Source organism: Melanotaenia boesemani, chromosome 16 (assembly GCF_017639745.1).
Source record: "Melanotaenia boesemani isolate fMelBoe1 chromosome 16, fMelBoe1.pri, whole genome shotgun sequence".
Classification (NCBI taxonomy): domain Eukaryota; kingdom Metazoa; phylum Chordata; class Actinopteri; order Atheriniformes; family Melanotaeniidae; genus Melanotaenia; species Melanotaenia boesemani.
Genome location: NC_055697.1, coordinates 501,544 through 526,682, shown reverse-complemented (window position 1 = coordinate 526,682; position 25,139 = coordinate 501,544). Strand labels below are relative to the sequence as shown.

The 25,139-nt window shown below is 37.7% G+C and overlaps 3 protein-coding genes across 4 annotated transcripts in view; 1 reads left to right on the top strand and 2 right to left on the bottom strand.

Moving 5' to 3' along the window:
* The window catches only part of zswim8 (zinc finger, SWIM-type containing 8), an 87,540-nt gene extending 85,196 nt beyond the window's left edge, over positions 1-2,344 (bottom strand). Inside the window, 1 exon segment of the mRNA XM_042009651.1 lies at positions 971-2,344. Coding sequence (XP_041865585.1) covers positions 971-1,148 — 178 coding nt within the window. The 5' untranslated portion in view covers positions 1,149-2,344.
* A 2,626-nt stretch (positions 2,345-4,970) lies between these two features.
* LOC121655189 (steroid 17-alpha-hydroxylase/17,20 lyase) lies at positions 4,971-11,761 on the bottom strand. Its single transcript, XM_042009668.1, has 8 exons — positions 11,367-11,761; positions 11,125-11,263; positions 10,650-10,885; positions 10,247-10,333; positions 9,655-9,873; positions 7,687-7,856; positions 7,335-7,438; positions 4,971-5,681 (listed from the first exon to the last, which is right to left on the bottom strand). Exons 1-8 carry the CDS (start codon positions 11,676-11,678, stop codon positions 5,401-5,403), a joined length of 1,548 nt encoding a protein of 515 aa, XP_041865602.1. The 5' UTR covers positions 11,679-11,761; the 3' UTR covers positions 4,971-5,400.
* Positions 11,762-13,174: 1,413 nt separating this feature from the next.
* borcs7 (BLOC-1 related complex subunit 7) lies at positions 13,175-23,628 on the top strand. Of its 2 annotated transcripts, XR_006013087.1 has the most exons (6): positions 13,175-13,357; positions 21,619-21,681; positions 21,873-21,916; positions 21,999-22,019; positions 22,135-22,356; positions 22,537-23,628. XR_006013087.1 is itself a non-coding variant. In XM_042009677.1 (5 exons), the coding sequence occupies exons 1-5, from the start codon at positions 13,226-13,228 to the stop codon at positions 22,184-22,186; spliced, it is 312 nt and encodes a 103-aa protein (XP_041865611.1). In that variant the 5' UTR covers positions 13,175-13,225; the 3' UTR covers positions 22,187-23,628. The 2 variants fall into 2 exon arrangements, 1 of the variants encoding a protein (XP_041865611.1); XM_042009677.1 differs by having other exon boundaries at positions 22,135-23,628.
* The last annotated feature ends 1,511 nt before the right edge of the window (positions 23,629-25,139 follow it).

Here is a 25,139-nt window from a genome sequence, read left to right as displayed (position 1 = left end):
CGCATGATAAGGATTCAGATGGAAAGAGATCAGATGCAGTTGTGTTGCATCTCTTTAAGTAAGATATAAAATTGTTAACATGGTGGAAAAGTTGTGTTATTTACTTTCTTTGCTTTCATTCATTACTATAAATAAAAAACAAATGATTAATACACATTTTGCATTAAAAAGCTTTAAGTTTAATATTGTTTTAAAAAGGTTTAAAATGTTTTAAGAAAGAAAAGGAAAAAAAAAATCGGATTTGGTTTTAAAAAATCTGAGATTTTATTTTTAGGCTATATCGCCCGGCCCTAGGGTCAAACGTCCTGCTAAAGGACAGCTGGAAGTCAAAGCCAGCTTACTGCTTTCTAAAGACATGTTTACAAGCATTGGTGTAAAGTAGTTTCCAGAAAGAAGCCTCCCAAGTCCAGGTAGAGGTCCTGTAGCCTTTTCATCCATTTTCTCTGAGGAAATGCAGTTATTGTGGAGGACTGATATATTCTTTACACAGCAAAGGGGATCTTCAGCTAGTTTTGGTTGACATCAGAAGACAGAAATGAATAAAAGTTAAAGACCTATAAGGAGTGTTCATGCGATGTTACACATTTATAGTGTCAGGAAATTAATGAATGCAGAATAATTATGAGAATAGTAAAATCTGGATAATTCCTCTGACAATAGTTGTACCAAGAGAATCTGTAATAGTGAAATACCGAATTATATAATCCATATTTTAAGTGTAATGAAAAGAACAGGTTAAGCCAAATACGCAAGTAAGGATTCATGCTGAAAATACAAGTACAAACTATTTATCCCACACGCCTATTTTTATTGCTATTTTACGTGTGTTTTGTATTTTGTACATAGTCACAAAACTTCATAAAGTCTCAGAACTGAATCCGACAGCAACAGAAAATGTCCTTTACCCGGACGGAACTGAATGCAACACATCACTACATCATAATGATAAATGTGTGTGTCCTTTTCCAACCTTTAATCTTGACAGTTGGGGAGTTCGGTCCGGCGGACTGTTTCCTCCATCCTCTCCAGTTCTGACAGAGGCTCTCGGCCTCGGAGATGAAGGAGCACAGAGAGTCTTCCTCAAACCTGTCCGAGTCTTCAAAGGAGCACCTCTCTGCATCCTCCCACTCGGCAAACATCAGATCCATCACATCCACTTTCTACCTGCTGGGAGCCACAGGACTGCGGGGAGGCTGCGGCCTTCCAACGGTCAGAGATTCAGGGGGATGCCGGTGAGCTGGGGGAGGGTGAAGACTGGGGGAGGGGAGGAACCAAAACACAGCTGAGAGGCTTATTGATGGGCCCAAGCACGGCTACATGTTAGGACCAGGCCATGGTGTGTTTCCATTAGAAAACGCACAACAGAACACTTTTCTGTCCCTAAACCAGTCCTTTAACGTTTTAAAGTACTTTACCAGCAAGGTAGTCCAAAGTCTGGTCTTCAGTTTGGCTGACCGTCACCAGATTAAAGAACCAGTCCGTCCAGTATGTTTGTCAACCTGCCCGAAGAGTTCACAGTCCAGGTTCAGATTAGCACCGAGGAACGCTCTGGATTAAATCTGCAGGAAATCATCAAGTGGTTTTCCTTCATTCAGCTCCTGTCGGCCGGTCAGCTGCGCTGGATTAACTCCTGAAACATGGCAGCAGCTCAGGGTTCATCCTTCTCACATAGCAGTGTTTTCACCGTTTAAAGTCGGAGTCGCCAACTGTCTCCCTGGTCCCACCTCACCGAGCTCGTTGTCCAGAGTGACAGGTGAAGGAAATTAGTGGTCAGGTTACCTGAAACGCTAATTTATAGCTGACAAACTAACAGACAGAAGCCACAAACAACCAGCATCCACCGTAGGCATATGCAGCGGGGCTACATTTAGTTATTAGCACCTTAGCTTAGCTTAGCTGTTTGTTAGCACTGCAGAGCTAACCGCTCTGAGCTAACTTCAGCTAGCTTCTGGAGCTGTTTGTTTACATGCACTAATGATGATGTGCACACTTTACACTAAAACAGTCACGTGTATTAAAGTCACCCGTCTTCTCTGTTTTATTTACGTGTCAGTCAGTTAATATTTCGGTAATAACTACGGATGTTTTCCGTCCTTTGTTGACAGTATTAGAAGCTTCTGTGTGTGACGGGAACAGCTGCTATATTCCTCATTCAGAGGCGCTTCTTCCCGTTTTCCCCGCGCCTTCCACCGGCTGCGTCGGCTTTTTAAAGTAGTCTGTGGCTCCAAATGACAGCGACATCAACAGATAATATCCCGTATCCCTCTCGTCTAAAGCTCTCCAAGGCTATCAGTCTGCCGGGGGAAGATGGCTCACCTTTCCTACAGCTCCTCCTCCATCAGCTGATCAGAGCTTCCGGCTGCCAGCGGCTCAGAGGTTGTCGCGAGGCAAAAACTCAGAGGGCACCGAGACATAAAACTGTACTGATACTGATCATGTAGACTAGGAAATGTAGAAGAACCAGTTCCCGACACAAAGTTTTTATATGAATTAGTTTTATATGAAATAAGTCAGACATGATGGCAGCTTTAAAATTTAAATGGACTCCTGTTTGCGTTCATCATGGACGTGTTACAGTCTGTCTCCTTCCTGACATTTACACATGTTGTGTGATTGACTGCAGGGGTGAGCTGGTCTGTGATGGACTGCTTACCTGTCCTAGCTGTCCTAGCTGTCCTACCTGTCCTACCTGTCCTACCTGTCCTAGCTGTCCTACCTGCCCTAGTGAACCCAGTGACTTGGGGAGGGGGTCACAAAAACCAATGAATCAGGAAAAGAAGTTAGTAATTATTTAGACAAATTGTGAAAGCGTATGCATTTAATAAAAAACTCCGAATTAACAAAACAATTTATACAAATTATAAAAAACAAGATAATTTGCACAAAATAAAAAATAGTATTTTTTTAATAATTTTAAAATGTTATGTGAATGAAGGAGTTAATTTATACAAAAACGAGCTCTCTTTGAACTTCCGTCTCCTGTGCTTTTAAACGGTGTAACAAGTAATGTACGTTTTTATTTGGGTGTTATTGTTTCAGATTCAAGTTATGGGTAATGATTTTAGTTTTATTGTATGTTTATCTCAATTCAGAATCCATAGATCTAACAAGCTGTATTCCTGCCTTCATCCTACCTGTAATGAATGAAGAGAAAAAACAGGAACCTCCGTTTTACTGCATTAGCAAGATTATTTTTACAACAAAAGACACCTGTTTGGTTTTTCTGAGTTAACTAGATACAGTTTTACAAAAAAATTAAGAAAACCTCAGTTTTTCTGGATTAACAAGTTTCCTTTTTACAACATAAAGAAAACTCTTTCACTTTTTTTAAATTAACAAGATAAGTTCACAAAATAAAATTCTGTTTTTACAATAAACAAACGAGTTTTTGCAAAAGATTAAAAAAGCTCTGTTTTTATGAATTAAGATTTTACAAAACATTTTACAAAAATTAAAAGATTGTTCTGTTTAACAAGATAAAAAAACACTGCTGAGTTTGAAAGACATTAATTTTCAACAATTTCTTTCTTTCTTTCTTTTTTTTTCTAAAATGATCTTATTTCAGAGTAACAGAAAAACAGAGACTTTTATCAGGTGAGTGCAGCATGCTTCCATCACAGTAAACTCAATAAACGTAAATAAATGTGGAAATATGGAAAACAAATTAATCAGTAAATGAGAATATGTGGTGACAATGAAAAGACAAATAAATAAAGAAAAGAACAGATAAATATAAATTTGTTTTAATTTTTCTATATTTGTTTATCTGTTTATTTTCAGATTCTTTGCTCTGTTGCTGTTTTTGTTTTTAACTTATTATTTTCCATTTAGCTTTTTTTATGTAGTTATTTGCTATCATATATCATGATGACTGCTGCCATCGTAAACTCTGGTTAATATTCAACATTTCTTTCTTGTTTACAGTTTGCCTTAAAAACTTTAAAAACTCTGGTGCCTAAAGGGTTTAAACTTCACTGTCGCAGCCACTGAATATTTACTTTGTATATCAGCCAGTGTGAAAAAGAAATAATCCAGTCATGATCTAGAACAATCTACATGACCTTTCTGGAAGATGTTTATTCATCTTTAGAGTCCTCCGTGTGTGTTCCTCCACTGCAGCTGAACCTAAATAAACCCAGATTTTATTCTATCCACCAATATTTTAACCCACATACTCCAGTTTTAATCAAGTTAAATATCCAGTCAGTGGACTTAATTCCAACTTTCACATGGACTCAGGCAGCAGTTTTCTTCCATGATGCATCTCACTCCGTAGCAGCAGCAGCAGCGACGTTCCCTTTTCCCAGAATTCCTCTTCATATTCCTTGTACGTGGCAATGGGAATCTTTGTTCCAATGGGGTTAAATAACTGGCAGCTTTTTGTCAGCAGTTGTCATGGTGACTCTAGGTTTCGAAATTCCATTCATGATGGATTTTTATTGGGGTCCCTAGATATCCAGATTTTAATGGAACCAACTAAACGCAGCTGTTCTGCAACCAGAAACTCAGAGTTCTTTGGAGCTGATTTGTGGAACAGGAAATCAGTTTTCTATCATACATAAATACATATATATATATATATATATATATATATATATATATATATATATATATATATGTATGTATTTATGTGTGTATGTATGTGTGTGTATGTATAACATATTTAACATAGTGAACAAGATTCAGATGATTTTCCAGCCTCCCTAAAGGTGTTTTAAAACATCTTCAACATGTTTGTCTTTATATCCATGAGGTAGATTTTGCATGTTAATGCTGAGTGAATGATAGTTCTTTAAATACACACCATTGTTGTTGTAATGAGTATTATCCCATCTGCCAAGCTTTCTTATTGTGATTTATAACAATGTTTTTTATTTCATCCCAGTCTTTGATCTAACATAGAACAACCGTGTTGTCTGGCTTTACTTGCTGTATAAGAAGAGTTTTTGAACAGTGAAGTAGATCTTTAATAAGTGGAAATATTCATTTATTTCTATTTCTTTAGCTTTATGAAGGAATTCATTATATTTTGTCTGACACAGATTCATCTCAACAATTACTGAATATTTATCATTATTACACAGAAGAGTAACAAAAAACATGTAAGTGATGAAACACGTGAAAATAATCTTTAAACGCCATAGTGGATAAACTGGTTAACAGTAGTCTCCGTTTCTGATGTTGATGGTGGTGTGTGGGGCTGTTCAGACCTAGACCATGTGACCTGGCTTCCTGGCTGCTCACTGCTGCTCACCATTGCTTACCGGATGCCTGATCATTGACTGGGAAAATACCATAATACTACAGTCTTTTCTTGAGCCTCAGATTATTCAGTGAACCATTTTACTGCACAAATGTTATATTATATGCTTGCTAGTGGTGGAGACCATGGGACCACTCTCAACATGCCTGGGGCTGGGGTTTCTCCCAACCTGGTCTGGGTGTGGCTTTCACAATGTATTTGACTGGCTGGAGGACCACGCCAAACTTGCCATCTAGGCTGGGAAGAGGGTGGCTCGATGGAACGGAAAGAGTGAAACGCTGTAAGATCCAGGACAGGAAGAGGAAGAGCTCCATCTTGGCCAAGGCCTCGCCCAAACACACCCTGACCCCAGCACCAAATGGCAGGTAGCTGGATGATGGTATGGTCAGACCGTTTCCTTTGTTGTTCAAAAACCGACCTGCAGAGGAACGAGAGATGCTTCAGTTTCAGGTAATACAAACAAATAGATCATTTATCTATCTATCTATCTATCTATCTATCTATCTATCTATCTATCTATCTATCTGTCTGTCTGTCTGTCTGTCTGTCTGTCTGTCTGTCTGTCTGTCTGTCTGTCTGTCTGTCTGTCTGTCTGTCTGTCTGTCCGTCCGTCCGTCCGTCCGTCCGTCCGTCCGTCCGTCCGTCCGTCCGTCTGAAACAATAGGACAACACTAAATGCACAAAGTGGGCACTCATCTTAAAAGAAGAATAAATAAATAAAAGAATATGCATTGCACCAGTTTGAAGCATCATTGAAATTTGTGTGCTAAGGTGAATCATAAAATTCTGGGCCCTGTGGACAAACCGTCCTGCTGGCCACTGATTTGATCAATAGTTCTCGTCAAACTTTTCCACGCATCAGTCTTCCCGTTATCTTTAAAGCAACCTTTACCTCACCTCACTTGACTTACATCGTCTATCCCTGACTCCACACAAGCTACGTACACACACACGATTATCTTAACCTGGTTTCAGCATGACACACAATAGAATAAAAGCTACTTAATGTAGGTGTTACTGTGATTCCTTCATTTGAATAAGCTGATATTGACTGTAAACTGAAGAACTGGATGATGGACCTGCTGATGCTGCTGTGTCTGAAACTGAAACCATGTGGTTCCCGATGTTAAGCTTTGCTAATACTGATGTTAGAGTGGTACTGGAAAGTGATTACTATGCAATAAACCACTTGCTAGGCTACACTAACAAACACACATGACTCATGTTTATTGTACCTCCTGTCTGACTGTGAACTTCTTCTACTCTGTATGTTATAACACACAGGCCGGACAGCTTTCTGCTTTATTTTCTAGTTAAGCCACTAAATGAAGTAAATCAGGAATAATTATGACAGACCTTTTTCAAGATTAGATCTTTTCATTATAACCCCTAATCCCTGTTGACTCAGGAGCACCACCTGCAGGGGTTATAATAATTATACAATAAGCCTTATTCATCATTCATTAGGAGCTTCTCCTCTGTTTATTTGATTAACTTCAAAATGATGTAGATCACCTGTTATCAGCATTTCAGTTTTGGGGACTGGTGCATTCAGTTTTTTAGATAACATGATGACAGTGGCATCTACACAATCCTGAAACCATTCTTTCATTTTTCTATACCACTTAGTTCAATTCACAGTTGTGGGAGGGCTGGAGCCCAGCAAGAAGCAGGCGAGAGGCAGGTACACCTGGACAGGTTGCCAGTCCATTGCAGGTCCAACACAGAGGAACAAACAACCAGTCATTCCTTAGAAACTGCCAGCCACCACACATCTGTCAACAGATGTCATTTGAGGATTTATAAGGGGCCCCACCCTGCAGTGGGACCTGGGTCAAACAGTACCGGTTACCCCCCGTCCCATTCCAATGTTTGTGCACAACAATGTGATTAATCAGCATTTGCATTGCTGCCTTGTGCTACTTACAACCCAAACCAAACTTAAGAAACTAAACTTAAAAACACTTCTATATGTATGCTTAAGTTTTATAAGATTTTATAAGATTAAATTTTAGGTTTCACAAATTTTGGTTGTGCACCATATTTTTGGTATAGACAAGTTTTTTCTCACCAGGATCAAAGATCTCCGGATTGTCCCATTCCTTTTCATCATGGTGCAAAGACCACAGGTTGATGATGACTCGAGATCCTTTTCTCACTGTGAAATTCCCAATGCTACAGACAAATCAGAAAAAATGGCTCAGGTTGTTTGCAGGTCTGAAATTCCCAATAAATAATAAACCCGGAATGAATGTCTTTGGCATTGCTGAAAGTGTACCCGGTATCTCTTGTAAAATATACAATAGATGGGTAAAATACAGAAATGGTTTTCCATTTCCATTTTCTTATTCTTATTCTTATTCTTATTCTTATTCTTATTCTTATTCTTATTCTTATTCTTACCCAACCCTATCTTACCTTACCTTGTGTTGCTGAGGGCCACGTGGGGGATGAGGAGGGGAGCCACAGGACGGATCCGTAACACCTCTCTGATTGTGGCCTCCAGATAGGGCAGACTACCTCTGTCTCCGAGCTGAGGAGACCGGTCCACCCCGACCTTACTGTCCAGCTCATCCTGAATCTGTCTCTGCACCTGAAAAGACAGAAAGAAAGAAAGAAAGAAAGAAAGAAAGAAAGAAAGAAAGAAAGAAAGAGAATGAGTAAATAAATAAATGGCTCAGTGGCATGTTAGGTGGTGACTCTAGGAGTTCTCCCTAGGAGTGAGTGTTGTTTGTCTCTCTGTGCTGGTCCTGAGATGGACTGGTGACCCTGGGGGATTCCAGGTCGAGGCCTCACACTATCACTTGTGGGGTCCCTCAGGGGTCTGTCCTGGGCCCAACTCTGTTTAACATCTATATGCTCTCCCTGGGTCACATCATCAGCAAGCATGGAATTTCTTTCTATGCAATGATAAGACTGACCCCACCTCACTGACAGCCACCTTATCCACTCTCTCCTCCTGCCTGGAAGAGATAAAGTTGTGGATGGCAGAAAACTTTTTACAGCTCAACAGCACCAAAACCGAGGCCATCCTCAAGGGCACCCCACATCAGGTCCAATTCTCTCCCGTCACAACTATTTCATTTTCCAACCACCCCATCCCTGTCTCCACCTCCAGGAGAAACCTTGGGGTCAGGTTTGACTCCAACCTTTCATTTGACCACCACCTTCAATATGTCTGTAAAACATCTTTTTTCATCCCAAAAACATTTCCAAACTTCGCCCCTCCCTTTCCCTCAGTAATGCTACAAAGGTAGTCCACGCCTTTGTCTCCTCCAGGTGGGATTACTGTAATGCCCTCCTTGTCAGGGTCCCAGGCAGGAGCTTGGAGAAGGTTCAGTACATCCAGAACTGCAAATACAACCACATCACCCCTGTGTTGCAGTCCCTGCATTGGCTCCCTGTCCAGCAGAGGAAAGAGTTTAAGAGCTGCCTGCTCACCTTCCAGTGTCTGCATGGCCACACCCCTGGCCACCTGAGCTACTGTCTCCAAACACCGCCACTTGCCATCTCCAGTCCACTGACTCAATCTGCCTTTGCCCACCCAGGACCAGACTCAGCACAATAGGGACTTGTCCTTCCAGGCTTCTGCTCCATGGCCATGGAATGGCCTGTCTGAACACCTGAGGGTGCTGCAGATAGTGGATTCTTTTAAAAAAACGCCTAAAAACGCTATTATTCAGAAAGGCTTTTATATAATTTAGTGTATTTATTAGTTTATGAAATTGTATATCTTTATGCTTCTTTTGATTTTAACTTGTCATTCTAACTTTCAGCACCTTGAATTTTTTTTCTAAAATGTAAAGTACGTCAGAATAAAAATAAATAAATAAACAAAATATAATAACAATAATAATAATATTTCTCATGTCTTTTCATTATTTTTTTTTCTGATTTGTTTTTATGAAAGTCATTAAATATTTTCTATTAATTTTTATGATTGATCATTTTCGTCAGTGGGCAGTGACCTCAACCATCACAACTAAACCTTTCTCCAAACCTAAACCACAACCTAACTGTGACTTTAAACCAAGTTTTAACCCAGTGGGGACAAAATCGCTGTCCACGTGTTGACAGGAAGTCACCATAAACTGATTTCACTTAACTTTTGCCTCTCTCTCTCTCTCTCTCTCTCTCTCTCTCTCTCTCTCTCTCTCTCTCTCTCTCTCTCTCACACACACACACACACACACACACACAAACAAAACACTAATTAAATTCAGGGTTTTTGTTGTAGACTAGACAGAATCCAGCAGGTGTGAGCTCACATGAAGGTTTCTATTAATCAAACTAATAACATGAGGGAGAAAAAAACCTTCTAACTGAGAATATTCCTCCCTAAAGATGATCCCACCCATCACCTAAACACACCACTGCATCCTCGGCCTTACCTCTGGGTGATGGATGAGGTAGGTGATAGCCCATTTGAGAACAGTGGTGGTGGTTTCAACACCAGCCCCAAAAATGTCTCCTACAGTCATGAGGAGATGGTCATCACTGAGGCCCACAGACTCGGCACTAATCTCTGTGGTGTTGTTGTTTTCAGCGCTGCGTTTGGCTCTTAGCAAGGCATCCATCAGGTCTCTCTGTACATGGTCACTGTAGTCTGCCTGAGAGGTAGTACCATATCAATGACCAGGTTACACACCATCGTAGTACATTGTATACAGCAGTTCATGGGTTTGCATTTAGCAAATACAGCCAAGCCAGATGAGGCAGAACCTCCACAGGAAACACTAATGTTGGGTTTAAGGGAGGCTTTGATCAGATCATACATCTGAATGATAACAACACAATAAAGGGAAGAAAAAATACACCAAAGATGTAAATCTCATTGTGTTCACCTTAATTAACTAAGTTTTGGTAAAACTTTATTATATTAAAAAACCTTCCACAACCAGTTAATTGGAGTAAAATGAAATTATACTCAGTTTTCACACATCTCCCCATTATTAACACACCGATTATCATTGGACACCGTACCTTGTGCTCTTCGTATTTTTTCTGTAGAAGTTTGTCTCTGATGTCCACACACTGCTTTAGAAGCTGCAGGTCTGCGTTGGGAAAGATCTGTGACAATATACATGTTCACACAACAGAATTTACACATTTTAGTTTTAAAATAATCATTATAAAAACTTTCTATCTGTAAATTAAATGAACTATTATGTTAAATATCCTGGTCTGCATGAAAACGCTTGTGATAATTTTTAACTAAATTAATTTAGTAATTGGGTAAAGATGGAAAAGGAGAGACAAGTTCTAAGCCAATACGAGAATTGGCTCTATTTAAAAATAGTCATAATGGAGCTTTAACAGCGTCTTCTGTCTTCCTTTGTTACAGTTAAAGTCATGGTTTCTGTTTGCAGCTTTCTGGTTGTCTGACCTGTAACCAGGGGAAGATATCTACGAGACTGTCTTTAGCCACCGTGTCCACGATGCCCTGGCTGTAGCGCAGCATGGCTTCAAACTCTGGGTCGCCTCTACAGTAGGACGAGTTGAAGCAGAGACAACAGATGACATTGGTGACAGCCCGAGTCAACTCGGGGGACAGATCCAAAGCCAGTCCACCGTCTGCTGCCTCAGACAGGGTGGAACAGAGAGACTGGGCCTCCAGCTGGACTGAGGAAGACACATCAAACAAAGCTTCCTCTTACTGACATGTTCACATATAAATGAAACATTCACTGCTCTATGTGCATCTGATTGCTTAGGCTCCTTGGGTTTTGTTAGAGTGAGGGTGTGTGGTAAAATAATATTGTAAATCTATGTAATTGTGTAAATGAGATTATGCTCTGCGTGGTGAAAATAATCTGCACACATGTAATGTCCTTAAACTCTACATGTAGTCTTGAACTCACTGATCCGCTCTATGGAGGCCAAACCCTCTCCGAACACGCTCAGTGCTCCGTGAACTATTTTCCTGTGGAACCTCCAGGTAGCGCTGTAGTCTCCAAATGCAATGTCTTTCCCATCTCTGGTCAGAACATCTGTGGTCACCTTTTTCACAGAAAACATGGATGGAAAACACAGCAAAGAAAAAGATGAATGACTACTGCTCAAGCAGAAAAGAAGCAGAATATATGAAGAAGTGTTTACCCACAGTTCTGGGTCTTCCTGCAAATATCTTTCCTTTCTTCAGCAAGACTTCTTTGGCATGCACATGATGGTTGATGATGATGACCCTGTGGGAGCCCATCATCAGAGAGTATGTCTGCCCGTATTTCTTTTGCAGTTCTTTGAAAAGCACATGAGGAGGGTGTGGGCTTCGCAGATACAACAGACTGCCGATCAAGGGTAGCGTTGGAAGGCAGGGGGGCTCCTGAGGGCCCTGTGCAGACTTAAGTATTAAGTACAATGCAAACAAAGTCAGGATGATGACGGTGAAGACAAAGAGGCACAAAACCCAAGTCATAGCTGAGTTAAAAAGGTCCTGATAGATCTGGTTTAGCAGTGGCCATGTATCCAAGAGAGAAGATGCAAAGGAAGGTGCAACGCTTAAATACAGCCACACTTTTATGCAGCAACTTCAATGCCACAGCCTTGAACCAGACTATTTACGACTGTGCCAAATTAAACAAGATAAGAGATGCTCTGAATCCTTGACGAAACCACAAAGATACATTTTTATTCTCAAAGCCAATTTAATGAGATATGTTTAAAACGGATGAGGACAGCTGTATAAAGGCTGCAAATTATGTAAATCTATCATGAATTCTAGACTAAACCAACTTCAGCTAGATAGAAATGGTCAGGTGGTAAATGAACTTTTTCTTTTTCTCTAACAGCCAAGTCATCCCAATTAACTGAGACTGAGACTGACTGAAAAGTATCTTTAGTGTCAGAAAAAATGAGACAAAATACAATAAAACGAGTAACAATGCTACATCTGTTGAATCCCATAGGAAAAAATACAACAAGGTGTACGATCACATCAGGTTAAACCATTCACATTTATATTTTAATCCTTTTAGTGATTAAATGTGGGTTAAGTTTTGACATTTGTGAATAAAGAAATTTCCAATTAAAATAAAAAAATTTGCAAAAATATTTAATCATCTTGTTTTTATTTTCAAATCCAAATACAACATTACAGATAAATCAGACGTGGAAAGAATATAATCCTTAACTATTTCCAGCTTTGTAGATCTGTACGGAAATGAACTGGTTCACACAGAAAAAATAAATGTTGCAAACTCCCTGTAATTAAATTAAATTAGGCCTCAAAAAGCAGTGGGATATATATTTTTAAGGCATCTCTTTTGCTTGTGGGAGAAGTGGAAAGGTAATAAACTTTGTTCATATTTTAATCATTGTATCTTTGAAATGCATTTTTTTTTCCTGGATTGTCAACATTTTCTTTAAAAAGGAACATCTTCAGCATTTTCTTCTATTTTTCATTATAGAACTTGATTTCTTCCGTTTGTAATGAAATCTAAACTTTAAATACAAATGTTTGTCTTCCAACTAAAGATCAGAACCAGCATCTGGACACCAGCATCTCAGATGTTGTCAGCCTTCTTATCATGCTGGGTATATACCATATTCATACTTGTAAGTGGGAATGTTGTACTTCACTTTATATAAAACAGCTAATTTGTTATTAATTAATTTGTATTTGTCTCTTGATATTCATTATTGTTTGTTTTTTTCTTTTTTCCTATTGCACTTGTACTTGGTACTCCTCATATGGTATCCTACTATTAGCCATGCATTTTATACTAATCTTACATATATATACTAATGTATGCTCCCTAATTTTATGCAAACTTTAAACAGTGCAAGGAAACAAACAAACAAACAAATAAACAAACAAACAAATAAACAAATAAACGGAACGAGCTTGGATGGTTTTAGAAACAGGAAATCAACTAACGGAAGTCTGTTGGGAAAAGGCGGTTCATGAACGCGTTGTCGTCTGTTTTGACCCTCTCCGCGCACCGTTCTTCCACAAAATACAAAATGGCTTCAGCTGAGTCTCAGCCGCGATTCGGCCAGTCTGTCAAAGGTTTATTGTCCGACAAAGTCGGCTCTTGCAGCGGGGACGTGATCGCGCTGACCCGCCAGGTCCTGAAGGGGTCCCGGAGTCAGGAGGTACGGCAGCACGAGACGGTTTTTACGTGTTTTTGGATGTAGATCACGTCTTCCTCAGAAGACAGCAACCGGAAGTACCGCTAGAATAGAGGAGTCTGTTTTGTTTGTTTGGGTTAAATGCTTTTAGGATCCGTGTCCGTTCCAGAAAGCGGGTTATGTAGAATATTAACCCCGAGTTGGGGGAAATTCTTGGTTTTTAGTAACAAAAGGAGAGATAAGGCGAACCCTGTTACCATGGTAACAGATTCGGCTATCGTTCACAATTAGAGAGGAATGCTATAAGACTATAAGTTTACTATAGGGCATGGATGCCAAAAGTCAGTGGTGGAGTGCCACTCTCTGGCAGGGTTACGATGCTTCCTGCTGCGCTTGAATCCGGTTCATGGGTCAGCGTGCAAGAGATCCATGTAGTTTGATTTTGGTGTGTTGAAGCAGGAAACATCTAAAACCTACAGGACTGGAGCTGTCAAGGACCGCCTGCTATCAGAAACTTTGAAATCTACCTATGTCAACAGTCTGTGGCGTTGTGAGGAAAGTCCTCCACACATTGGAAATCATAACTTCACACACCATCCAGTGTGGAGATTTATGCTGTGGAACCACCGTCCTCCTCCTCCTGCTGTGATGGAGAGAAGTTGGCTCAGCATAGGTTAAACTACATGTGTGCCAAATCTGAGTACTGATTTATAACAGCTGGATTTTCTATTGTGGTTGGAGGCTCAAAGACATACAGTAGACTATCCTTAACTTTGTGTGTGAACAAATAAGATAATGTAATATATGAAATTATGATTTCAGATGTGTGAGGACTTTCCGCGTGGCTCAACACACTGTTGTTTTTCCAGATTGTTCAGTAACACAAAACAATCTGGAACAAACTGAAACATCCCATTTACAAAAAAGAAGAGCACCTGTCTGTGATACCAGTTCATTATGGGGCGCCAAGTGTAAAAATTCAGTATAAAAGTTGTAGCTGACACATTTTCATTATTTATGTCACTTTTCTCACATTTAGCACATTTTTCCTACATTTTCCTACATTTAACATAACTTTTAACCACATGTATAATGGTCAAATAGAACATCTAAATCTAAATTTTAAATCTAAATCTAAATGTTATATGTTAAATCTAAATGTTTAAATCTAAATCTAAATGTTATATGTTATATCTAAATGTTAAATCTAAATGTTTAAATCTAAATCTAAATGTTATATGTTATATCTAAATGTTTAAATCTAAATGTTATATGTTATATCTAAATGTTTAAATCTAAATCTAAATGTTATATGTTATATCTAAATGTTTAAATCTAAATGTTATATGTTATATCTAAATGTTTAAATCTAAATCTAAATGTTATATGTTATATCTAAATGTTAAATCTAAATGTTTAAATCTAAATCTAAATGTTATATGTTAAATCTAAATGTTTAAATCTAAATCTAAATGTTATATGTTAAATCTAAATGTTAAATCTAAATGTTTAAATCTAAATCTAAATGTTATATGTTATATCTAAATGTTAAATCTAAATCTAAATGTTATATGTTAAATCTAAATGTTAAATCTAAATGTTTAAATCTAAATGTTATATGTTATATCTAAATGTTAAATCTAAATCTAAATGTTATATGTTAAATCTAAATGTTAAATCTAAATGTTTAAATCTAAATGTTATATGTTAAATCTAAATGTTTAAATCTAAATCTAAATGTTATATGTTAAATCTAAATGTTTAAATCTAAATGTTATATGTTAAATCTAAATGTTTAAATCTAAATCTAAATGTTATATGTTATATCTAAATGTTAAATCTAAATGTTTAAATCTAAATCTAAATGTTTTATGTTAAATCTAAATGTTTAAATCTAAATCTAAATGTTATATGTTAAATCTAAATGTTAAATCTAAATCTAAATGTTATATGTTATATCTAAATGTTAAATCTAAATCTAAATGTTTTATGTTAAATCTAAATGTTAAATCTAAATCTAAATGTTATATGTTAAATCTAAATGTTTAAATCTAAATCTAAATGTTATATGTTAAATCTAAATGTTAAATCTAAATCTAAATGTTATATGTTAAATCTAAATGTTTAAATCTAAATCTAAATGTTTTATGTTAAATCTAAATGTTAAATCTAAATCTAAATGTTATATGTTAAATCTAAATGTTAAATCTAAATCTAAATGTTATATGTTAAATCTAAATGTTAAATCTAAATCTAAATGTTATATGTTAAATCTAAATGTTTAAATCTAAATCTAAATGTTATATGTTAAATCTAAATGTTTAAATCTAAATCTAAATGTTATATGTTAAATCTAAATGTTAAATCTAAATGTTAAATCTAAATGTTATATGTTAAATCTAAATGTTAAATCTAAATGTTAAATCTAAATGTTAAATCTAAATGTTATATGTTAAATCTAAATTTTAAATCTAAATCTAAATGTTATATGTTAAATCTAAATGTTAAATCTAAATCTAAATGTTATATGTTAAATCTAAATGTTAAATCTAAATGTTATATGTTAAATCTAAATGTTAAATCTAAATGTTAAATCTAAATGTTATATGTTAAATCTAAATGTTAAATCTAAATGTTATATGTTAAATCTAAATGTTAAATGTTAAATCTAAATGTTAAATCTAAATGTTATATGTTAAATCTAAATGTTAAATCTAAATGTTTAAATCTAAATCTAAATGTTATATGTTAAATCTAAATGTTTAAATCTAAATCTAAATGTTATATGTTAAATCTAAATGTTTAAATCTAAATCTAAATGTTAAATCTAAATGTTTAAATCTAAATCTAAATGTTAAATCTAAATGTTATATGTTAAATCTAAATGTTAAATCTAAATGTTTAAATCTAAATCTAAATGTTATATGTTAAATCTAAATGTTTAAATCTAAATCTAAATGTTATATGTTAAATCTAAATGTTAAATCTAAATCTAAATGTTATATGTTAAATTTAAATGTTAAATCTAAATCTAAATGTTATATGTTAAATTTAAATGTTAAATCTAAATCTAAATGTTATATGTTAAATCTAAATGTTAAATCTAAATCTAAATGTTATATGTTAAATTTAAATGTTTAAATCTAAATCTAAATGTTATATGTTAAATCTAAATGTTAAATCTTATATCAAAATGTTAAATCTAAATCTAAATGTTTAACCTAAATGTTTCGAATATATGCTAATTAACCCCGCCCCTTTTAACCTCAACCAATACGCTAGTAGGGAAACACTCGCTCGCACGCACACACACACACACACACACACACACACACACACACACACACACACAGGTCTTTACTGTGAAAGTCTTTCTGCATTTACGAGCTGCACTTCAAAGTACACTTCCAACCAACCACTCACACCATTAATGGTAAGATGCATATATTTATTTTTAACTTTCTAAACAACATTTTGCGGACTTTTACTGTTAGCTAGCTACTTAGCTGTAGCTAACGTCCAGGGCAACTTTATCGCTATCACTGCCGTCACTCACAAAGAAAAGTGAAGTGAACCAAGAATGCATTTCCTAATCCTTAACTGAGTAAATGTTGTAATGTCCAAAGTTTGTGTGTGTATTATTTAAAAGCCACTACCTGTACTCAGTCCATTAAGAGAAATCTTTGTTTTCTCTTTTTCAATAGGCTCCTCTTTCATCTATCCCTTGACGAAATGGGGCTTCATCAGGCTACTTGAGCCAAAGTCAAAACACATAAAAACAAGATGCTTGCCTTGTCATATAACATTTAGATTTAGATTTAAACATTTAAATTTAACACATAACATTTAGATTTAGATTTAAACATTTAGATTTAGATTTAAATTTTAGATTTAGATGTTCTATTTGAAAGTGAAAGTTATTAAAAGTTATGTTAAATGTAGGAAAATGTAGGAAAAATGTGCTAAATGTGAGAAAAGTGAGATAAATAATGAAAATGTGTCAGCTACAACTTTTATACTGAATTTTTACACTTGGCACCCCATAGTTCATGACTGCGCTGTGTGATGTTGGATATGGTCGGAAGATTTAAATGACTGCAAATGGGTAAGATTACATGAGATATTGATCAGGGAATAATCGATCAGGAAATGTTTGATTATCTATTAGAGGTCTGAAAATCCTCCCCCACACAGTAAATCACTGTGTATTAATTCAGCTTTTAAATCTCTGAGATCACGATATGAAAACTAAGGCCCGACCGATTAATCGGCAGGTCGATTAAATCGGTCGATTTTAACCCTTTTCAAAATGGCCAATATTGGCCGTTGTTTTGCTGATTATACGCTGATTTAGTCATACTTTCTTATAAAACAGGAAATGCTGTTGTGTTGGAGTCTGCAGAATGATGTCCTTGCAGCGTTTGTCCACTAGATGGAGCTCTGACTCCATTCAGTCCCACAGTCATCCCCGTGTTTTCAGCAGGGTTAGCTAGTAGCTAGCCAGGTTACATTACAGCAATGGGCCGAGTGGAGCTTCCCAACAGGTAAATTTATAATAATGTTGTGAAATTAATGACTCAGCATGTCTCCAGTTTCAGTTTAACTCAGTGTGTAATGACCAGTTACGCATGCTTTTTTGTGTCGGTCAGCTTTTTATTTACGCTAAGTTGCTAAAGTTGTGCTAAATTAGCTTAAGGCACTTCCCGTTGTAATGTTTTGGCTTACTGGAACTCTTATTTTGAAGTGTGAAGCACTAGAACAGGATGTGCATGTAAAATGTTAGAGCATTGCAATGTCGACTTTTAGCCATAGTAGCACATCAAGAGCATGAAATAAAGAACCGGCTGATGTCGGCAGTTCACACATATCGCCAGTCATCTATGTCAGCAATAGCATCGCTGTTATCCCAAACTAGCGTAGCATTAGCTAAGTAGCCAGTAACTGCAGAAATAACGTAAGTGTATAAAATATCTGAGCGTCCAGAACGAGCGTCCATCACTCCGTCAGCTGCAGGTGGAGGCATATTTTAGGAGGAGAGGTGTGGATGCAGAGGGGAGGAGCTTTACTCACTGCAGCACCTAAAACTTTATTAACATTACAGTCTGTCTTCACCACCGTCATGATGTCATGTCTTAGTTTTACTTTGTCAGAAAATACTAGCGTGAGCGGCTGTAACAGCGACTCTGTGTTACAGTTAGTGCCAGACCATGGTGACCATTATATATAAAACACAACGCTATCAAAGATGACGTCTTTCTGACATTTGAGAAAAACATATCTGGTTTTTATTTTGGTTCATATATGATTTATGCCAGGATATATTTCATGGCAAAGAAAATGTTGGAGTTAAAAAATGTAATTTAACATTGAAGGGCATCAGAAGGCTGCATAAATAATGTTTAACTTCACTCGTGTTTGACATATGAGGCAAACATCTTACATATATTTTTCTACCTGTACTTTACCCTACTTCTAATTTACATCAGCAAGAAGTACAAAACAAGATATATTTAATTCATTCATCATTCGTTTATACAGTTCATTTATAGATTTGTAGACTTTTTTAAGGTTATATATTTTAATTTTCCAGTTATTTAAAGCTTTGTTGCATGTTTTTAGAAATTCTTCTGTTTTAAATTTAAACATATGAAGACAAAATGTTGTGAAACCGTAAAATGTTCTGCCTGTAATTCATATTTTTGTTGGTGTAAGCGTTAATGAACCAAAAATGAAGTTAATTTATTCTTTATATATTTTGATGAATGAAATGAATCAGCCTATTAATCGGTTATCGGAAAATTTTTATGTGAAATATCAGAATCGGCCTAAAAAAATCCATATCAGTCGTACCCTAATGAAAACCCATGTTTGGCAGCTGCTTCAGTTGGAGGAGACCTGTAGAAACTCAGGGTTTCAGAATTTGACTTACTTCTCTTTCTGCAATAGAAAACCCTGAGTTTTCTACTGGAGTTCCAGAGGTGAAAGGTCTGGACTGCAGGCAGGCCAGTTCAGCAGCCGGACTCTTCTCCTGTGAAGCCATGCTGCTGTGATGGATGCAGGATGTGGTTCAGCATCGTCTTGCTGAAATCTGCAAGGCCTTCCCTGAAAGAGACGTTGTCTGGATGGAGCAGATGTTGCTCTAAAACCTCCATGTACTTTTCAGCATTGATGGAGCTTCACAGATGTGGAAGCTGCCCACGCCATAGACACTAATGCAGCCCCATCCCATCAGAGATGCAGCTTTTCACCTGTCCACTGATAACAAGCTGGATGCTCCCTCTCCTCTTTAGTCTGCAGGACACGCCGTCCATGTTTCCACAAACTAGTTCACATCTTCATCCAGGTTTCCACTTTGCCTCAGACCATTTTAAATGAGCTTTGGTCCAGAGACGACGGAAGAAGCTGCTTCTGGATCCTGTTCACATCTGGCTTCTTCTCTGCATGATGGAGCTTTAACCTGCATTTGTGGGTTTCAGGGTGAACTGTGTTCACACTCGTTACACCCAGTTTTTCTCAGATTGGTGAAGCTCTGTCCATCTTTATATCTGAGAGACTCTGCCTCTCTGAAATGCTCCTTTTTCATGTTACGGACATTACCAGTTAACCTAATTAGTTGCCTAATGCTGTTTTTTCTGAAGTTGTTGCTCATTTGTACCAGGTACTTTTCCAGCTTTTTGTTGCACCTCTTCCAACTTTTTCCAGACGTGTTGCTGCATCATTTAAAATGAGCTCATATTTTCCCCGTTATGGTAAAATGTTTTTAGTTTCAACAGCTGAAATGTTGTTTATGTTCTACCGGGACTAAAATATGGTTGATGAGGTTTGGAAATCATTGCTTTCTGCTTCTATTTTCGTTTTATACAGAGACTTTTAAGGGAACTGGAGTTTTAACATTACTGAAGCCTAACGTGTTAATCAGTCATTCAGTTGAAAACTAATGACTTTTTTAATACTTTGTCCAGATTTATTCTGCACAAGATTCCTTGTTTCATCCTTTGACTGTGCTTTTGTATATTTGTGATAAATTAATTTGAAGATGTGACATGATGTGATGGAAGCATTAAGTATTTGTCCACTTAGTGTCTGAGTTAGTGGCCTTGAGCTGATTGAGGGAATGTCTTCATCCAGCAGGAATGTTTAGCTGGAGTTAAGGATGAAGTTGAGGTCAAGTTCACTCGGCACGTGTAAGGTCAAATTTATCCTGCCTGGCCAAAGAAAAAGAGAGAAACTGTTAGCTGAAAGACGTTGGTGCAGACATTGAAGGTTTCCTTCAGAAGAAGAGTCTGCTCTGTATCAGGAACTTTTCTGACTCAGGCTGGTGTTAAAAAAAGTCCAGAAAAACCAACATAGTTAATTTGTTTACTAGACTATTTGAGAAAGATTTATTTAACTGAGCCAGAACTAGTAGGTACTACTGATGCCATGAGACATAAAAGTTTAACTGTTCAAATCAAAACAGCATTCAGACAAGAAGAGCCTTTCGTCCACATCTGCTCAGATACGTCCTGACACTCGTCCGTGTCCTCCTGCAGGTCGTTTCTATGCTGCTGGGTTGAAAGTGTGTGAAGCATCTTTCTTATTTGTGGCATTGTTTAAAGAAGAAGAAACTACATTATGATTTGACTACATCTCTTTTTTTAATAACAACGATAAACAACCAACAACAGTAAGATCCAAACAAATAAGTAAAAACAAATCTACCAACACCGGAGTAGTGAAGAAAATAATCCAACAAATTAAAAGTTTGTCCCAGAGGACGCAGATTTTTCTCTTTTGTGTTCCCCACAACATTCGTTTTCATGGCAGTGAATTAGGCTGTTTAACTGCTCAGTACTGTTAATTATTAAGACATTGTTAACTTGTTCACTAATGTTACGTCATTAAAAGAGTGTGTGTGTGTGTGTGTGTCATCTATGTCCGTTATAAGTGTTAAGAGCAGGAGGGTCTATGAGAAGGCAAACTTTTACAAATGTATGACTATAAACTAGCGAAGGACGACCAAGATGGATGTCAGATGAGTTGTTTTTGCTACGTCTTTGTCTTCTATCAGAATAAAGTTTTACCAGCCAAACATCAGCTGGTTTGACAACTTTTATTCGTTTTTTCACTCCATTTAAACTAATTGTGTTGAGAGTCTCAACAGACACAACATTCATAAAATAATTAGGTGTTACTTGCAGTTTACTCATTTTATCATTTTCAGACTTTTTCTAAAAGATTTATTCCGAACATAATTAGCAGGTTAACAATAAAAAACAACCACCTGTTCTCGGTGTCTCTTCCAGCTTCTCGGTCATGCAGCCAGAAACATGGTGATTCAGGAGGACGCCATTCTGCACTCTGAGGATGTAAGTCTGCTTAAAGGAGGCAAAACCTACAGCAATGCATTCTAACAGAGGAAACCATTAGAGGAAAATCAGCACTATAAAAACTTTTAAAGGAATAATAGCATTTCATCATCATCATCATCAGGGGCAGACATCTCTGCTTCTGCTTTTATTACCCACAAAATTTAATCTTCTTTTCTTCAATCTTCCAGAGTCTGAGAAAAATGTCCATCATCACGACTCATTTACAGTATCAGTGAGTATCAATCAGCTGTTTGACTGCAGTCATGTCAAAATAATTCACTGTGGTTCAGAAACTTACGGAGTGTGTCTGACAGGCAGGAGGCCATCCAGAAGAAGTAAGTCTAAACACAACCCTGTTTGGATGTCAGCTGACGTCACTGCTTCAGCCGTAAGACACAACACACCCTGACAACGTTGCTCATCCTGCTGTTTGTCCCTGTCGTCCTCCAGCGTGGAGCACTCCAGAAACCTGCAGGACCAGCTCACACACCTGCTGAAGTGACCTAGACCTCTGTCTGAATCATTTCTGGACAAAACCAGGATGATTCTGAGGTTGACATCAGTGGATCAGATCAAAGCACACGTTTAATGAGAGGTGTGTGGTTGTGTTTGAAAATTCAGTTAAAAACTTCTTCCCCAGGATTCAGACACATCTGTGAAGGTGTGGAAGAGGTGAGGAACCATGGTTCTGAAATGGTTTGTTGTTCCATGTGATAAATGATCTGTTTAAAACACACGAGCTGCAGGACACGGTCAGCATGAGGGAAGAAATCTTCAGCAGCATAAACTACTGAAGCTTCACATCTCACCTCTGCCAAGACTTTTTACACCTAATTATTCTCCTCATTTAAGTGTGTAAAGATCATCATCCAACCCTGACAGGTCCTCCTCTTCCTCATCAACGTCCCAGTCCGACCCCGGCGAGAACAAGGACCCTCTGTCTAAAAGCACCTTCTAGTCTTCAGAGATTTCTCACATTTTAAGATGAAACAAGCCTAAAAGTGAAATAATTCTTTATTATAACAATAATCAGAGGTAGAAATGACCTTCATCAGCTCAGTTTCATGATTATGAGCGAAGGAACAAGCTTATCAGCAGCCTGAAGGCCAAACAGCTGACTGGCCCTGACAGCATCCCTGACAGCGTGACAAGTCTTCCTCCTTCATGCTGCTAGTCTTCGTCATGCCTTGCTGAAGATGAGCAGACTGGGGGGGGGGGGGGGGGGGGGGGGGTTCCAGGTTGCAAGGCTAACCGACTAAAAGACTAATCATTTGTCCTCAGCGACCATCAGCTGGTTGCTGCATCATGAGATGAGTGTAAAATGACCTGTAGTTCGTATGTTTACCTCCAGACGGCCATCTGTTGCTTCACTTTCATTTGTGACCAATGAATGAAGCTGCAGTGGCTTTAAAGAAAGTGCCAATTCCATCATCTGGAAGGACACAAATCGATCCACTTCTCACACTTAAAGTGTCCGATGTTACAGAACAGAGCGTTTCCTGCAGTTACTGTTTCTGTTTTCCTGTGAGATCGGTGGTTATCTTCAGAAAATTTTATTAATCCCTCTGGGAGGTTCCCTCAGGGAAACTGATGCTCCATTATACTCAGCACTGTTATACTATCTTAGCTCAAATGACAAGTGTGTTTAGGATTGGGTCGGGTATATGTTTTTCTAAACTTACACATAGGGACGTCATGATTCGTGTGCATGGTGTAGAAAGCGCTATGTGGTCTTCCACGTCGACAGCAGCCTGTTCGGCTGTGGTGTGGTGCTCTCAGAGCACCACATCCATCCTCTACAGTCCATTAAAAGGCTATCGGACAGCCTGCTCCTCATCTACAGCAACAAACTACTTTTATCCCGGAGTTGAATGATGTAATTCTGTGTGTAAATGATTGTACAGTCATACAGTATGTTGTATTATTAAAAGTAATTATGTGATATGTGGAGTGAAATTTGAACTTGATCATGTTTAATCTGTTGAAGCAACACAGATGCTTTCAAAGCTCAGTTAACCTCTGAGCTGAATTTCGTATGTATGAAAGAAAACAAAGATGCTTTCAGATGTGCTTCAGTTGGTGAAACTCCTGCCAGCACCTCCTCAGCTTCTCTCTTAAATCTGTGTTAAAAGTGTTCATATCTCAGAGCTAATCAGAACCCTGATGCCTACACATAAAACTCCATGGTTAGAGGGCCACTTCTCTGAAATCTCCATATCAGTTACTTCAACATTATATCACAGTTGCCTGACTCAGCCTTTCTGTGGAGACTTTTTTTCAATGGAATATAATTTGATGGAAAATGCATAGCGGTCACTGACGGCTACTAAAGTCTTTTGCTTTTGAATGCATTGGTTTGTATGGTGGAACTGCATATTACCCTCTAGAGTGCTCTCTGCTGCCATACTCCTTTGAAGTCAATTCAGTGGTCAGTCGGTGTAACTACAAGTAAGTTTCCTCAGAATCCAAGATGGCTGACAAACAGCCGCTCCTGTGCTGGAAGAGCCCCTCTGCTAATGAAAATATGATCATTTACAGTAACGTCTAAGGAAAGATATGTGTTTGGAATATGAAATTTTTATGTCCAATATGTAGAAAATTACAATTAACCATGTGTCCAATGAAGTCGACATCATGCATCACAGAATATTTCTTAACGAAAGTCATGTAATTGCTTCACTGTGAAGCAATTACATGACTTTCTTGTGACTGTTTTGGTTATAAGTCAATGTATAATTGTAATAACCCAGACTACAAAACAGTCCAGACTACAGAATAACCCAGACTACAGAACAGTCCAGACTACAAAACAGTCCAGACTACAGAACAGTCCAGACTACAGAATAACCCAGACTACAGAACAGTCCAGACTACAGAATAACCCAGACTACAGAATAACCCAGACTACAGAACCATCCAGACTACAAAACAGTCCAGACTACAGAACAGTCCAGACTACAGAACAGTCCAGGCTACAGAATAATCCAGACTACAAAACAGTCCAGAGTACAGAATAACCCAGACTACAGAACAGTCCAGACTACAGAATAACCCAGACTACAAAACAGTCCAGACTACAGAATAACCCAGACTACAAAACAGTCCAGACTACAGAACAGTCCAGACTACAGAACAGTCCAGACTACAGAATAACCCAGACTACAGAACAGTCCAGACTACAAAACAGTCCAGACTACAGAACAGTCCAGACTACAGAACAGTCCAGACTACAAAACAGTCCAGACTACAAAACAGTCCAGACTACAGAACAGTCCAGACTACAGAACAGTCCAGACTACAGAACAGTCCAGACTACAGAATAACCCAGACTACAGAAAAGTCCAGACTACAAAACAGTCCAGACTACAGAACAGTCCAGACTACTGAACAGTCCAGACTACAGAACAGTCCAGACTACAAAACAGTCCAGACTACAAAACAGTCCAGACTACAGA

Excerpts from the sequence above, each read along its gene's own strand:
- LOC121655189 (XM_042009668.1), bottom strand. The coding sequence starts at position 11,678 with ATGACTTGGGTTTTGTGCCTCTTTGTCTTCACCGTCATCATCCTGACT. Across the intron at positions 10,886-11,124 it reads GGCCTCCATAGAGCGGATCA|TCCAGCTGGAGGCCCAGTCT; the intron begins GTGAGTTCAAGA and ends TGTCTTCCTCAG. Across the intron at positions 9,874-10,246 it reads AAAAATACGAAGAGCACAAG|GCAGACTACAGTGACCATGT; the intron begins GTACGGTGTCCA and ends ACTACCTCTCAG.
- borcs7 (XM_042009677.1), top strand. The coding sequence starts at position 13,226 with ATGGCTTCAGCTGAGTCTCAGCCGCGATTCGGCCAGTCTGTCAAAGGT. Across the intron at positions 13,358-21,618 it reads AGGGGTCCCGGAGTCAGGAG|CTTCTCGGTCATGCAGCCAG; the intron begins GTACGGCAGCAC and ends TGTCTCTTCCAG. Across the intron at positions 22,020-22,134 it reads CAGGAGGCCATCCAGAAGAA|CGTGGAGCACTCCAGAAACC; the intron begins GTAAGTCTAAAC and ends GTCGTCCTCCAG.